This window comes from Pantherophis guttatus, chromosome 18, assembly GCF_059756535.1.
Source record: "Pantherophis guttatus breed Tessera chromosome 18, ASM5975653v1, whole genome shotgun sequence".
NCBI classification, from domain to species: domain Eukaryota; kingdom Metazoa; phylum Chordata; class Lepidosauria; order Squamata; family Colubridae; genus Pantherophis; species Pantherophis guttatus.
Genome location: NC_142080.1, coordinates 5,336,072 through 5,351,341, shown reverse-complemented (window position 1 = coordinate 5,351,341; position 15,270 = coordinate 5,336,072). Strand labels below are relative to the sequence as shown.

General features: G+C 47.9%; 1 protein-coding gene across 2 annotated transcripts; it reads left to right on the top strand.

Annotated features, from left to right (window-relative positions):
* Window positions 1-1,280: 1,280 nt before the first annotated feature.
* GPR137 (G protein-coupled receptor 137) lies at window positions 1,281-13,976 on the top strand. Of its 2 annotated transcripts, none has more exons than XM_087880843.1 (8): window positions 1,281-1,322; window positions 3,049-3,780; window positions 7,840-7,889; window positions 8,479-8,704; window positions 9,571-9,720; window positions 10,759-10,887; window positions 12,361-12,455; window positions 13,211-13,976. In XM_087880843.1, the coding sequence occupies exons 2-8, from the start codon at window positions 3,415-3,417 to the stop codon at window positions 13,374-13,376; spliced, it is 1,182 nt and encodes a 393-aa protein (XP_087736969.1). In that variant the 5' UTR covers window positions 1,281-1,322; window positions 3,049-3,414; the 3' UTR covers window positions 13,377-13,976. The 2 variants fall into 2 exon arrangements, with proteins under 2 accessions (XP_087736969.1, XP_087736968.1); XM_087880842.1 differs by having other exon boundaries at window positions 1,296-1,506.
* The last annotated feature ends 1,294 nt before the right edge of the window (window positions 13,977-15,270 follow it).

The window sequence follows — 15,270 nt, the reverse complement described above, 5'->3', positions numbered from 1 at the left end:
ATTCTCTTCCTATCCCATTCTTTTTCTTTCCTTCCTTCCTTCACTGCCTCCCTCCCTTCTCTTTTCCTCCCTCCCTCCCCTCTCTTCTCCCCTTTCCTCTTCTTCTTCTCCCTTTCTTCCTTCCCTCCTCCCCTCCCCTCCTTTTCTTTTTCCTTCCTTCCTTCCTTCCTTCCTTCCTTCCTTCCTTCCTTCCTTCCTACCTACCTTTCTCTTCTCTTCTCTTCTCTTCTCTTCTCTTCTCTTCTCTTCTCTTCTCTTCTCTTCTCCTCTCCTCTCCTCTCCTCTCCTCTCCTCTCCTCTCCTCTTCCCTTCCCTTCCCTTCCCTTCCCTTCCCATTCTTTTTTCCCTTCCTTCCTCCACTACATCCCTCCTTCTCTTTCCGATCTCCTTCCTTTCTCCTTCTCCTTCCCTCTTCCCGCCTCCTCCATTCTTCAGTGTCCCGTCCCCCCTCCTCTTTCTTTCTTTCTTTTTCTTTCTTTCTTTCTTTCTTTCTTTCTGCCTTCCTTCCTTCCTTCCTTCCTTCCTTCCTTCCTTCCTTCCTTCCTTCCTTCCTTCCTTCTGTGGCTACATTTGCCTCTTGCCCTTTTTTTTTTTAAAGTGCATAAAAAACTTTGGTTAGGCAGGCTTCATTTTGACTCTTTGGTCCCCTCCTATTTGATGCCATAATTTCTAAATATTAAAACGACGCTTCTTTTTTTGCTGCCATCTCAACTTTGGCCATTTTAAGCTGCGTGGACCACAATTCCCAGAATTCCCCAGCATTGCTGGCTGGGGAATTCTGGGAGTTGCAAGTCCACACAGCTTTTTTATGTTAAAATTATTGGCTTGCCTTAATTCTAAACCTTTCACTGCTGGACTGGAGGCTAGGCTGTTGGCAAATCCTTTATTCGATGTAGACACCGTCCGACTTCAACCGAGAGCTCTAAATCTAAATCTAAAGAGTAAATTTTTCTCCTTTTTTTTTTAATGTTAATTAAAAAAAAACAGTGGAAAAAGTGGACGAAGCGGAACGAAGGATCCGAGAGAAGAGTTGCACTTCGGAAGCAAGAGGACAGAACCCGGGGGGGAAAAAACCTTTTAGCGTGAGGCACTTCCGGCCTGTGGCTTGTTGTTTGTTGTTGTTTTTTTCCCTCCCTCCCTCCTTCCTTTTCCATTACTAAGCGAGCCCAAATGCCCGGCGTTAAGATGGCGAACCGGAAAGAGCGCCGCCGCTCTAGCCAAGGCCATTCAAGAAACGCGCTCTACGTACGCCCTTTTGGCGCAAGTCTAAACCCCAGACGGCGGGCCGCGCGGCCAAACGTCACTTCCGGCACGCCGAGCCGGTGCGGCCAGGAGAAGTGGGCGGGGCCAAGGCGCTTGGCGCAGCTGGGAGGTCGCGCGGTTGCGGCTGGCCTGGCTTTGTGGGGAGGGGGCGTCTCCTCTCCGCTCCCCCCCACCCCAGATTTGAGGCAGTGGGGCCGGGGACTCGGGGGCCCGAGAGAGCAGGGGAGGGGTTAAGGGAACCAGGTATCTGGGGAGGCGACGAGGGTCCCAGGTGTCCGAGGGGGGGGGACAGTGGGGGGGGGAAGAGCATTTAAGCCTCAGGCTCAGGATTAAGGCTGGGGGGGGCAGGGGCAGAAAGAGGCGGGGCTCCAATGAGAATTGGGGGGGGGGCTCCTAAGAGACCCAAGTATTACAAGGGTGAGAGGATGGGGGGGGGGTTTCCAGACCTCTGAGGATGGGGGGGGGAGTCCAGGGGTGAAAGGGGGGGTAGCAGGGAGATAGGGGGTGGGGGGCTCGAGGTAGTCTTCAAAGAGAATTGGGGGGGCTCCAAAGGGTCCCAGATATTGCAAGGGTGGGAGAATGGGGGGGTTCCAGACCTCTGAGGTTTGGGGGAAGAGTGCAGGGGTGAAAGGGGGGCAACAGGGAGATAGGAGGGGGGGCTCCTTAGAGTCCCAGATATTGCAAGGGTGGGAGGATGGAGAATGGGGGATGGGTTCCAGACCTCTGAGGATTGGGGGGGAGTGCAGGGTGAAAGGGGGGCAGCAGGGAGATAGGGGGGCAGCTCTAAGTAGGCTTCAAGGAGAATAGGTGGGGCTCCAAAGGGTCCCAGATATTGCAAGGATGGAGGGGGGTTCTAGACCTCTGAGGATTGGGGGGGAGTGCAGGGGTGAAAGGGGGGGAAGCAGGGAGATAGGAGTGGGGGGGCTCGAGGTAGTCTTCAAGGAGAATGGGAGGGCCCCCAAATGGTCCCAGTTATTGCAGGGGTGGGAGTATCGAGGATGGAGGGGGCCGGTCTCAGACCTCTGAGGATTGGGGAGGGGGAACCCAGAAGTGAAAGTGAAGCAGCAGGGAAATAGGGGTGGGGGGCCCAAGGAGGCAGGGCTTCAATGAGAATAGAAGGGGGGGGCTCCTAAGGGAGCCAGATATTGTAAGGGTGGGAGAAGGAAGGAGGGGGGGAGGCTCCCCGGACCTCTAAGGATTTGGAAGGGCAGGGGTGAAAATGGGGCAGTTGGGAGATAGGGGTGGGGAGGGGGGCCAGGAGGCAGGGCTTCAATGAGAAGGAGGGGAGTTCCTAAGGGAGCCAGATATTGCAAGGGTGGGAGAATGGAGGATGGGGAGGGTCCCAGAAGTGAGGATTGATAGGGGCACGGGTGAAAATGGGGCAGCTGGGAGATAGGGGGAAGGCTTGAGGAGGTAGGGCTTCAATTGGGGAGAATTGGGGCGTTCCTAAGAGACCCTGATATTGCAAAGGTGGGAGTAGGGAGAAAAGGGGGATCCCAGACCTCTTGAGGATTGGGGAGGGGGGTCCCAGAAGTGGGGCAGCAGAGAAATAAGGGTGGGGAGTCCGAGGGAGGCAGGGACCCAATGGGAACGGGCCGGGGTAGTGGTGGAGGGCTTTAAGGGGCCCAAACATTGGAAGGCTGTGAGTAGGGTGGATTGTCCAGGCTTCTGGACCTGCAGGGTGAGAGTCTCAGACCTCCGAGGATTTAGGGAGTGGGGCGGCAGGGAGAAAAGGGTGGGCAGCTTGAAAAGCACCCCAATTTCTTGTCTCCTTTCCCTTTGCAGCTCCTGCGAAACTCCACATCGGCCTAAAAGGGTGGGGCTGCCCCCTTCTTCACACCCCCCGCGAGGAAATCCGGAGAGGACGATCTCTGACTCTCGGCCCACCTCCCCCCCACCCCACCCAACCCCCAGCCAGGATCTCCCATGGAACAGGCAGACGTCCTTTGATTCTGCCGCTGGAGGGGCCAGCCCCCCCTCTCTCTCACACACACACACCTCCCCCCCAAAGGATGTAACACGCCCTCCGGGCGGGGGGCGCCAAGAGAGGGGGCTGCGGTGGTGGTGCGACACCCCCTCCCTCCCTCCCTCCTCTCTCTCTCTGCAGTCTGCGGGATGAGGAGGATGAGGCTGACTTCCTAGCCGGCGAAGATGGAGAAGGCCGTGAGCAACCTGAGCTCCATCGTGCCGGCCTCGCGGCTCACGCCGGCCTTCCCGCCCGCCGTCAAGGTGGGCCTGACGACGCTGTACACGGCTCTGTACGCCTTGCTTTTCTTCTCGGTTTACGCCCAGCTCTGGCTGGTGCTCTTGTACCGCCACAAAAAATTCAGCTACCAGACCGTCTTCCTTTTCCTCTGCCTCTTCTGGGCCGCCCTGCGCACCACGCTTTTCTCCTTCTACTTCCGGAACACCCTCAAGGCCAACCACCTGCATCCCTTCTTCTTCTGGCTGCTGTACTGCTGCCCTGTCTGCCTTCAGTTCTTCACCTTGACCCTCATGAATCTCTATTTTGCCCAGGTAAATGCAGTTCTGGTCCAAAGGGGCAGGGGTTTGTGGGTAAATGCCAAGATGGAGGCAGTGGCCCTTAGGCCTTCTGGGTAAATGCTGGGGACTTAGAGGTAAAGAGGTAAAGAGGAAAGCAAGAAAGGGGAATATTCGTAGGTCAAGAGTTGAAATGAAGGGTCCTTGATGCCCTCTGAGCTTGGTGGTTTTCTGGGAGACGTTTCATGACCCAACTAGATATTCTCATCAGTGCTAGTAGGGAGTGGGGAGGAAGAAGAGGAGGACTGTGTGGTGCTCTCTGAGCTTGATGGTTTTCTGGCAGACGTTTTATGACCCAACTAGATACCATCATCAGTGCTAGTGGGGAGGAGGAAGAGGACTGTGTGGTGCTCTCTGAGCTTGGTGGTTTTCTGGCAGACGTTTTATGACCCAACTAGATATCATCATCAGTGTTAGTAGGGAGTGGGGAGGAGGACTGTGAGGTCCTTGGTGCTCTCTGAGCTTGGTGGTTTTCTTGCAAACATTTCATGACTCAACTAGGGAACATCATCAGTGCTAGAAGGGAGTGAGGTTTGCGGAGGGGAAGAAGAGGAGGAGCAGGAAGAGAACTTGGCTTCTTTGAGGCTCTCGTACGCTTGGTGCTTTTCTTCAAAGACAGTTCACGACCCAATTAGGTAACATCATCAGTGCAAGAAAACCACAAAGCTCAGAGAGCACCTTGCAAAGAGGATAACTTGATTTGCACCAAGACTGATCTTCCATGAGTTACGCCTTAGTTCTATCCGCTGTGTGCATGTTTTGGCTTAAAGAGGTCTTAAAATATTTATTTTGAACTGATTTTGTTTTTCCCTCCAAACCAGTGTTTCTCAACCTTGGGGACTTTTAAAATGTGTCTGACTCCCAGAATTCCCCAGCCAGCATATTGTCTTGAATTACGCCGGTTCTTTCTGCGGATGAGTTTTCTGTAATGGAGTGCTATCTGTTCATTTAGGGATAAAAATCCACAGTACTTAGCAGCAGCATGTTGATAGAATACCCTGTTTCCCCCCAAATAAGACATTCCCCTGATAATAAGCCCAATTGGGCTTTTGAGCGCATGGCAATCAGGCCAAGCACTTCAGATAATATAAGACGGTCTTATTTTCGGGGAAGCACAGTATCTATCTATCTATCTATCTATCTATATCTATCTATCTATCTATCTATCTATCTATCTATCTATCTATCTATCTATCTCTATATCTATCTATCTATCTATCTATCTATCTATCTATCTATCTAATTTATATAGCCCATCTCATCAAAAACAACCTTCCTTCCTTCCTTCCCTCCCCACCACCCTCCCTCCCTCTTCTATTTCTTTCTATACCTATCTATCTATCTATCTATCTATCTATCTATCTAATTTATATAGCCCATCTCATCAAAAGCAATTTTCCTTCCTTCCCTATCTATATCTATCTATCTATCTATCTATCTATCTATCTATCTATCTATCTATCTATCTATCATGTTTCCCCCAAAATAAGACACCCCCTGATAATAAGCCCAATCAGGTTTTTGAGCACATGGCAATAAGGCCAAGCGCTTATTTCAGGCTTCAAAAAAATATAAGACGGGGTCTTATTTTCGGGGAAACATGGTAGAATAGGATTCTTTATTGGCCAAGTGTGATTGGACACACAAGGAATTTGTCTTAGGTGTGTATGGTCTCAGTGTACATAAAAATAAAATACATTCATCAAGAATAAAAAGCTACAACACTTAGTGATAGTCAAGGTTACTAATAAGCTATCAAATCGTACTAGGAAACAAATAAAAACAATATAAATTGAAAGATTAAATTGAAAGATGGTTATAGTCATAAGTGGGAAGAGATAGATACTAGGAAGGAAGAGAAGAATAATAGTAATACAGTCTTAGTAAATTATTTGACAGTGTTGAGGGAATTATCTGATAGCGAAGTGATAGTGTTAGGGAAAAAACTGTCCTTGTGTCTAGTTGTTCTGGTGTGCAGTGCTCTATAGTGTCGTTTTGAGGGTAGGTGTTGAAACAGTTGATGTCCAGGATGCGAGGGGTCTGTAGATATTCTCCCAGCCCTCTTTTTGACTCCTGCAGTATACAGATAGTTATCCCAATTCGCAGCAAAGGTCTATAAACTTGTATTGATGCCTCAAATGTAATGGGGTGATTAAAAGTAACAAGATTAGCTTCTTTTCCATCCAGGATGCAAATTTTTAAAAAACTAAACCACAGGGGAAAAAACCCTCCACAGCAGCGTGTTAATATTTTGCGTTGTTAGCATCTCTGTGTTTAGAAAAAGGGCAAAACTTATGGACTCACCACCGTATCAAAACCACAGGAAGCCTTATCAGTACATTAAGATAGCAGAATAGCTAGTGGTTGAAAAATGCTTACTCCGGGTTGCAAAATTACCCCCCTCCCCTCTCTCTGTGCGTGTATCCCGTTGATACCGGTGGCAGCGATGTGCAGCCGAGTAGCAATTCCAGCACTTTTGATATATCTGGTGGTTGTATATCTTAGCTACTTATAAGCGTGTGATCAAGAGGAGTGGCTCCCAAAGCAAGATAAAGAGAGGGACAGAGAGAGAGAGAGAGAGTCCAAAATGATGGTGGTTTAGCAGAATGGTGGTTTGTAGCCCCGACTTTTCGTAACCTAAGAATAGAATTGATGCATCTGTGAATTGTGCGTTAGACAGGAGTCTTTAATTCTAAGGAGTCATATTCAAGGTCATTCGGTGGCTTTGGCAATGCAGTGAATTGGCTCTGTTCCTCCCCTCATTTGCGACAGGAAGCTAAGATTTCCCACTCCACCCCGAGCCTTAATGCAAATATATATATATATATATATATATCTCCTCATATATATATGAGCCCTGAAATAAGTGCTTGGCCTTTTTGCCATGCACTCAAAAGCCCGATTGGGCTTATTATCAGGGGAATGTCTTATTTTAGGAGAAAACAGGGTACCTTCTCTTGCCCTAGTTCCCATCGTCCCCAGCCACAGGATGGGTTTGGGTGATAGGGAATGAGAGAAAAACCTGTTACCTTGGCCCTTGGAATGCTTCTGATATAATAGCAATAGCACTTAGACTTATATACCGCTTCACAGCCCTCTCTAAGCGGTTTACAGAGTCGGCCTCTTGCCCCCTCAACAATCTGGGTCCTCATTTTACCAGCCTCGGAAGGACGGAAGGCTGAGTCAGCCTTGAGCCGGTCAAAATCAAACTCCTGGCAGTGAGCAAGCCTGCAATACTAGCTAGCTAGTTAGGAAAGGAAGGAGGATTTATATACCGCTTCACAGCCCTCTCTAAGCAGTTTACAGAGTCAGCCTATTACCCCGAACGATCTGGGTCCTCATTTTACCAACCTCGGAAGGACGGAAGGCTGAGGTTGTTTTTATTTTTGTTTTTTGCTTTAATTTATATGCCGCCCTTCTCCGGAGACTCAAGGCGGCTTACAATGCATTAAAGCAAGGTTAACAATGAGTTAACCTTGAGCCGGTCAAGATCAAACTCCTGGCTGTGAGCAAGCCTGCAATACTGGGAGGGGAGGGAAGGGGTGGAAGGAAGGAAGGAAGGAAGGAAGGAAGGAAGGAAGGAAGTCGGAAAGGAGTGAGAAAGGAAAATGGAAAGGGAGAGAGAAGGAAAGAAAGTTGAAGGAAGGAAGAAAGAGAAGAAAGAAAGGCAATAGCACTGAGACTTATATACCGCTTCACAGTGCTTTTACAGCCCTCTCTAAGCAGTTTACAGAGTCAGCCTATTGCCCCGAACGATCTGGGTCCTCATTTTACCGACCTCGGAAGGACGAAAGGCTGAGTCAACCTTGAGCCTGGTGAGATTCGAACGGCCAAATTGCAGGCAGGAGCAGCAGTAGTCTGCAGTACCACACTCTAAGCACTTTAAAACATAGTATTTAATTGTACCCCACTTGTAGCAAATGCAGGCAGCACCTGTCCCATCCAAATAGAATCGAAGCGGGCCACTGAAAACCCCCTCCCCCTCCCACCCACCCCAAAATAAATTCCAATGGTCAATTTTATTCTCCTTTTCAGGTGGTTTTTAAAGCCAAAGCGAAGTATCGTCCCGAACTGATCAAAGGCCTGTGAGTATCCGTATTTCTCCAGCGTCTTCATGGGGTTTCTTGTGCAAAAATGCAGGTTGTCCTTGACTTACGACTATTCGTTTAATGACCGCGCGGTCACAACGGCGCTGAAAAAAAGCGATTTATGGAAAAAACCGTTTTTCACACTTAATGCCCGTTGCAGCATTTCTGGGCCCCCCTCCCTCCCCCCGTCCGTGGTCCCGTGATCAAAATTCAGATGCTTGGCAACGGATTCATATTTACGACGGTTGCCATGTGTCCCACGGTCAGCAGCTTCACTTAGCCACCAGGTTACCAATTTTACCAACTGCAGGGACTCGCTTCACAAATGTGAAGACCGCGAGAACAGACGTAAAACGGAGCCAAAACTCATTTTGACAGTGGGTCTCGCTTAGCGGCATAAAATTTGAGGCTCGCTTGTGGTCACATGTCGAGGGCTACCTGTATCGTAAATGCTGTAGCCTCTCTTTTCAACACGAGAGGTTTGCTGGCAGCCCTGAGTGGGCACAGCGGCCCCAGATTAGAGGGGCTTTGGTTGGTCCAGAAGAAATAACGTTTTTTGGGGGGGGTCTCGGGTTGTTTCCCCCAGGTTGCTGGTGCGAGGGGTGTGCTTCGGGGCCAGCGTCCTCTTCCTGGCGGTGAACGTGGCGTGCGCCGTGCTGGTGCGGGCACGCCAGGCTGAGCCCTGGGCGGTGGTCCTCGCTCGAGTCCTCATCAGCGACTCGCTGTTCGTGCTGGGAGCCGTCTCCCTCGCCCTCTGCCTCTTCCTCGTGGCCCGCGGCTCTCCCTCGACACGCATCTACCTGGAAGCCAAGGTGCGTCTTCTGGTTTCTGCCCTGTTGCAGAAATAGTCTCTTATTCCATTCCAGTTCATTCCATTTTGTTCTTCATTCCAATATTCCTCTCCTATTCTATTCCTATTCCTATTCTTCTATTCTGAATCCTATTCTACTTTACTCTACTCTACTCTATTCTATTTTCTATTCCCTTTCTATTCTTCTATTCCTATTCCTATTCTGAATCCTATTCTATTCTACTCTACTCTACTCCTATATTTTATTTTCTATTCTCTTTCTATTCTATTCTATTCCTATTCCTATTCTTCTATTCTGAATCCTATTTTACTCTACTCTATTCTATATTCTATATTCTATTCTTCTATTCCTATTCCTACTGTCTTTCCCCGAAAGTAAGACCGTGTCTTAAATTAATTTTTCCTCCAAAAGACACATTAGGGCTTATTTTCTGGTTAGGTCTTATTTTGGCGGGGAAATACGGTACTAAATGCATCCATCTGGCTGACAATCGTAACGGGCTTATTTTGGGGGTAGGGTTTATATTACGAGCATCCTGAAAAAATCATGCTAGGACTTATTTTCCGGTTGGAACTGTATTTCCCCCCCCCCAAAAAAATAAGACCTAACCAGAAAATAAGACGTAATGCGTCTTTTGGAGCAAAAATTAATATAAGACACGGTCTTATTTTCGGAGAAACACGGTATATATTTTAAATTTGCGTATTTTATATGTTTCTAGCTTTTAAAATTACTCCCCCTTTGCATTTCACCCTTCCGGTGCTGCTTGAAGACTGTAACAAAAACGTATTACGATGCTCCCAACCAGGCCTCGTGTTTCAATCAGCAAACCCGTCTGCAGACTAATCGCCCTCTCTCCAAAACAGGGCACCACACTGTGCCAGACGGCGGCCATGGGGGGCACCATCGTCCTGCTCTACGCCAGCCGCGCTTGCTACAACCTGGCTGCCTTGGCCCTCTCGTCCCGCACCCGGCTCGACTCCTTCGATTACGACTGGTACAACGTCTCCGACCAGGTGAATCCTCTGGGAGGGAACTGAAGATCAGCTGGGGGAGGGAATTTCTAAAGTCTTGGACTACAGTTTCCATCCTCCCCTCCCCTGAGCAGCAAGGAAGCATGGGGCAGTTTCCCCCAAGATCTGAAAAGAGGAATACTCAAACGCCCAAGTTCGTACAGTTACAGAGTTGGATGGGTGGCTGGCGCATAGCCGTTTATACACTGTCCTTGAATTGTGAACCATTAAGGACCCTGCCCATCATGGTCCTAAATCAGAACACCCACATAATCGACTTGATTTTATGATATTGTTGTGGTCCGCCAAGAGAACTGGCAGCAGAGTCGGACAGTGAGGAGGTTGGGGAGGAACGTGGGCCAGTCCTGGAGTCTGGGGAAGGCTCGGACGAGGGCTCTGCGTTGGAGGGAGAGAGAGGGCCAAGGCCATCTGGTAGTTATGTGCTGCCTCCAGAGCCTCCGGAATCTGACATCAGCGAGGCGGAAGAACAGGGTTCCCAGTGCGCGCATGCGCAGAGCTGCCAAGAGGCAAGAACAGTTAGGACAAAAGGGGCGACTCAGAAGTAAGGCTTGGAGATGATTGGCCCTTCCCATAAGACATACAGTAAGAGAGGAGCAAACGGACGTGAGCCTTTGCAGGAAGCAACTTTGTTCATTCTGGTGAGCTCAAACTCTTGAGAAGCTCCGTTTGACTCTGTGCTCCGTTTGGCCTTGCAAAATGAATTGGCAATTGGGTCTCAAGGGAGATAAAGGTGGGTGCTTATCGGCATTACCTTGAAAGACCGTGACAGACATCTGTCGGACTCTTCACAGAATGTTTGTGAATTATTACGGGCTGTGCTTTCTCAGGGAGCCTAGATCAGAACAGGTATTTCGACTGTGGGACGCTGCCAACAGATGTAACTATGGCCCAGAGTAAGTCCGTTGTAACTTCGAATATTTGCTAAGCGACCAGTCATAAGCGGAGGACTTCCTGTAAAGTTTTGGGAGTAAAGGGGTGTGTTTTACTACCTAGTCTCTTCCCCCCCCCCTCCCCTTCCAGGCCGACCTAATAACCGATCTCGGGGATCAAGGTTATATCGTCTTTGGACTCATCCTTTTTGTTTGGGAGTTACTGCCCACCACGCTGCTGGTGGGCTTTTTCCGGGTGCATCGGCCGGCTCAGGATATGGTGAGTGGGACGTTTGGACTCTGGAGTTTTTAATGGCGCTGATATCAGGCGCGCGAAGAAGCAGGTCTACAAGTGAAGGTTCAATCAAACCGCTTCATTGCTTAAAGCCTGTGTACAGGAATTCTCCCAGCTAACAAGTCAGCGCCTGGTTGGAGTTCGTCTATGAGCCAACAGGGCCGCGTCTTAGCCGCTGAGCTTGTCGATCGAAAGTTCGGCGGTTCGAATCCCTGGTGCCGCGTAACGGGGTGAGCTCCCGTGACTCGTCCCAGCTTCTGCCAACCTAGCAGTTCGAAAGCACATAAAAAATGCAAGTAGAAAAATAGGGACCCCCTTTGGTGGGAAGGGAACAGCGTTTTCCGTGTGCCTTCGGCGTTGAGTCATGCCGGCCACATGACCACGGAGACATCTTCGGACAGCGCTGGCTCTTCGGCTTTGAAACGGAGATGAGCACCGCCCCCTAGAGGTGGGAACGACTAGCACATAGATGCGAGGGGAACCTTTACCTTTACCTAAGAACCAACAACACTCAAAGAAGACTGGATTTAGATTGCTTATGGCTACATAGGGATGCTAGGCTGATGCCTCTTTTGGACTCCACCCCCAAGTTTTACCACTCCTCCTCCTACAAGCCGAGAACTGCCACGTTTATTTGTCTATTTATTTATTAAATTTATTGGCCTGCCCATCTTAGCGTGAGCGGCGCGGTGACCTAGAGGTGGCGCTCTCGCCTCACAATCCGGAGGCTGTGAAAAGGGCTAGCGTTTTACTTAGCAGGGTGGATAAAAATCAAAGATTTAAAAAAATAAATGAATAAAAATCGGATTTTAAATAATTTAACTTGGATTTTTTTTTATTTAAATCGGATTTTTTTAAAAAGTCAAATTTATTTTAATCAAATGCTTTTGGAGTAAACTCTAAAGATAGTTTTCTATGTAAGATAATATTAAAAATTTTAGTTTATTTGGCATGAAATAGAGCTTAGTTATGTTGCAGGAGGCTGTATATTCTGCAATATTGGGGCTGTCGGTGAGTCAACAGTGGGACGAAAGTGGAGCCGCTGTGGGACAGAGATGACAGATGCTCTTTAAAAAATTATGATTTAAATCGAGTTGAATCAAGCCTTTTTACTAGTGATTTAAATCGGGATTTAAATCAGGATTCAAATCGGGATTTAAATCGGGAGTCAAATCATGATTTAAATTGGTATTCGAATCATGATTTAAATTGGGAATTAAATCGGTATTCAAATTGTGATTTAAATCAGGATTCAAATCGTGATTTAAATCAGGATTCGAATCGTAATTTAAATCGACTTGATTTAAATCAAATTCACCCTGTTACTTAGGGACTAGGAACTTAGATCTGCTGAAAGCGATTGCCGTGCAAGGAAAACAAGCCGGCCAAAGAAGCAAAACAACCAACCGGCAAGGGAAGGGAAGGGAAGCTTAAAATGGTCTTTTTCCCTTCCGACAGAGTGCCAGCCGCGTCTTCAACCGACAACTGGGTGTCTCCCGTTCTTATTTCTTCGACTATCCTGGGCAGCGCGAAAACGAAGGACTGACTAGCAGGTAAATCTCCTTTTTTTTTTTTTTAATCCTTCAAATATCCAGCAAAACCTTCCCGGTAACACAGACATTGCGGTGGGGGGGAGAGAGAGAGAAAGAGAGAGGCGAGAAAGAATGGAGAGAAGGAGAGGGAGAGAGCGAAAAGGAGAGGGAGGGAGAGAGAGAATGAAGGAGAGAGAGAAGAGAGGAGAGAAAAAGGAGAGGGAGAAAAAGAGAGAAAGAAGAGGGAGAGAGGAAAAAGGAGAGAGAAAAGAGAAAGAAGAGGGAGAGAGAAAGAAAGAGAAAGAAGGAGAGAGATAGAGGAGAGAGAAAGGAGGGAGAAAAAGGGAGAGAAAGAAGGAGAAGGAGAGAGAAAAGGAGAGGGAGGGAGAGAATGAAGGAGAGAGAGAGGAGAGGAGAGAGAAAGGAGAGGGAGAAAAAGAGAAAAAGAGGGAGAGAGGAAAAAGGAGAGAGAAAAGAGAAAAGAGGGAGAGAGAAAGAGAAAGGAGAGAGGAGAGGAGAGAGAGAAAGGAGGGAGAAAAAAGGAGAGAGGGAGAGAATGAAGGAGAGAGAGGAGAGGAGAGAGAAAGGAGAGGGAGAAAGGAGAGGATGAGAAAGAGAGAGGGAGAGAGAAAGATAGAGAGAAGGAGAGAGAGTAAAAGAGAGAGAGACACACACAAGGAAAGAGAGCAAGGAAGGAGAAGGAAAACTTCTTCACGCAAGTCCGAATCCCGTCATTCCTCCGTTCGTTTCTCCTCCCTCTTTTTTTTTTTTTGCAGCCTGACGGGACGAACCAACAGCGGGAGCTACTACGGCTCGATCAACCGCAGCGGGGAGCACGACTGGTTCGGGGGCCACCCGCCCACCGCCCCCCTCCTCTTCTCCCAGGCGGCGGCCTCCGGCAGCCATCATCATCACAGCCTTTACTCCACCCCGCAGAACTGAGACATGGAGGTCGTGCCCCCCCCCCCCCACACACACACATACACTCGATGCTCTTGAAATTCTCCTCCGTGTGTAAATGAGTGCCGGGTTTTTTGGGGGGGCGGGGAGAAGGGGAGACCACCGGCATGCAAACAGGGTACTAGATCCACACAAACCTCCTTCCCCCCCCTTTACATTCCCCCCCCCCCCCGGTTCCCTGAATTTTAGCCCGAAAACCTCTGCTCCATCCTTTAATTCTGGAGCTGGTTGGTGATTTTTTGCTGGAACCTCAATTCCTCCCCGTTTTTTTCCCCCCCTTTGAAATATCCCTTCAATATTTAACCCATAGTATATATCGAGAACACTAGCACTTTAAACGACATTTGGGGGGGGGGGGAGTTTCCTGCGCGTTTTATCTTCGATGTTGAAAAACTGATTCTGTGAAATGGGTAGAGGGGCACTCTCCCTCCCTCCCTCCCTCTCCCCTCCCCTCCCCCAAAAAGCCGGTAGCTGCCGTATAATTCGGAATAAGCTTCTGTGTTCCTCCGCTAGACACTTTTCGCCGTTATTGGTGCTATATCATCGCTTGCCCCTTTCAATAAATGGATTTTGTGTTAGCGACAGGATGCCTGACCCTTTTTTTTCCAGATAGATAGATAGATAAAGATAGATAGATGGATGGATGGATGGATGGATGGGGGAGAGAAAGAAAGAAAGAAAGATCGATAGAGGATAGGTGGATAGATAGATAGAGACATAGATTGATAGATGATAGATAATTAGATGATGGATAGGTAGGTAGGTAGGTAGATGGATGGATGAGGGACAGAAAGAAAGATAGAAGATAGATAGATAGATAGAGAAATATAGATAGAGATAGAGACAGATTGATAGATGATGGGTAGGTAGGTAAATAGATGGATGAGGGAGAGAAAAAGATAGAAGATAGATAGATAGATAGATAGATAGATAGATAGATAGATAGATAGATAGATGATAGATAAAGATGGATGGATGGATGGGGAGAGAAAGAAAGCGATAGAAGATGGATAGATAGAGACATAGATTGATGATAGATAATTAGATGATAGGTAGGTGGATGGATGGATGAGAGAGAAAGAAAGATGGATGATAGATGGAGAAATATAGATAGATAGAGATAGAGACATAGATTGATAGATGATGGGTAGGTAGGTAAATAGATGGATGAGGGAGAGAAAGAAAGATATAGAGACATTGATAGATGATGCATAGGTAGGTAGGTAGGTAGGTAGAGAAAGAAAGAGAAAGATAGATAGATAGATAGATAGATAGATAGATAGATAGATAATTTACTTTCCGGGGATTCCGTCCTGCCATGGATGAAAATTTGGAAGCGAGCTGTTTGGTGTTTTAAGAAAAACTTCCTGTTGGAATATTGAAATCAATTTTACGTATTGATTATTCGTTATCTTATTGGGCTGTTCTTTCTGAACTCAATGGGGTATGCAGAGTGCTTTTTGTTTTTTTTTTTAGATTTTTATCCCGCCATTTTGAATATTATTTCTCAGTATCCCGCCTTCATTATTTTTACAAATACCACAAAAGCCCGTGAATATCTCCAACACACTTCTCTCCTTCTCTTTTCCCCCCCATAACAACAGCCCTGTGAGGTGGGATTGGGCTGAGATAGCAGTAGCTCAAAGTCACCCAGATGGCTTTCATGCCTAAAACTGAACTAGAACTCCCTGTCTCCTGGTCATTGGTCCAAAGTCACCCAGCTGGCATTCATGCCTAAAACAGAACTAGAACTCACCGTCTCCTGGTGGTTGGTTGGCCCAAAGTCACCCAGCTGACTTTTATGCTTAAGGCAGGACTAGAATTCACCGTCTCCCGGTTTCTAGGCCAGCACCTTCGCCACTACACCAAAGCAATT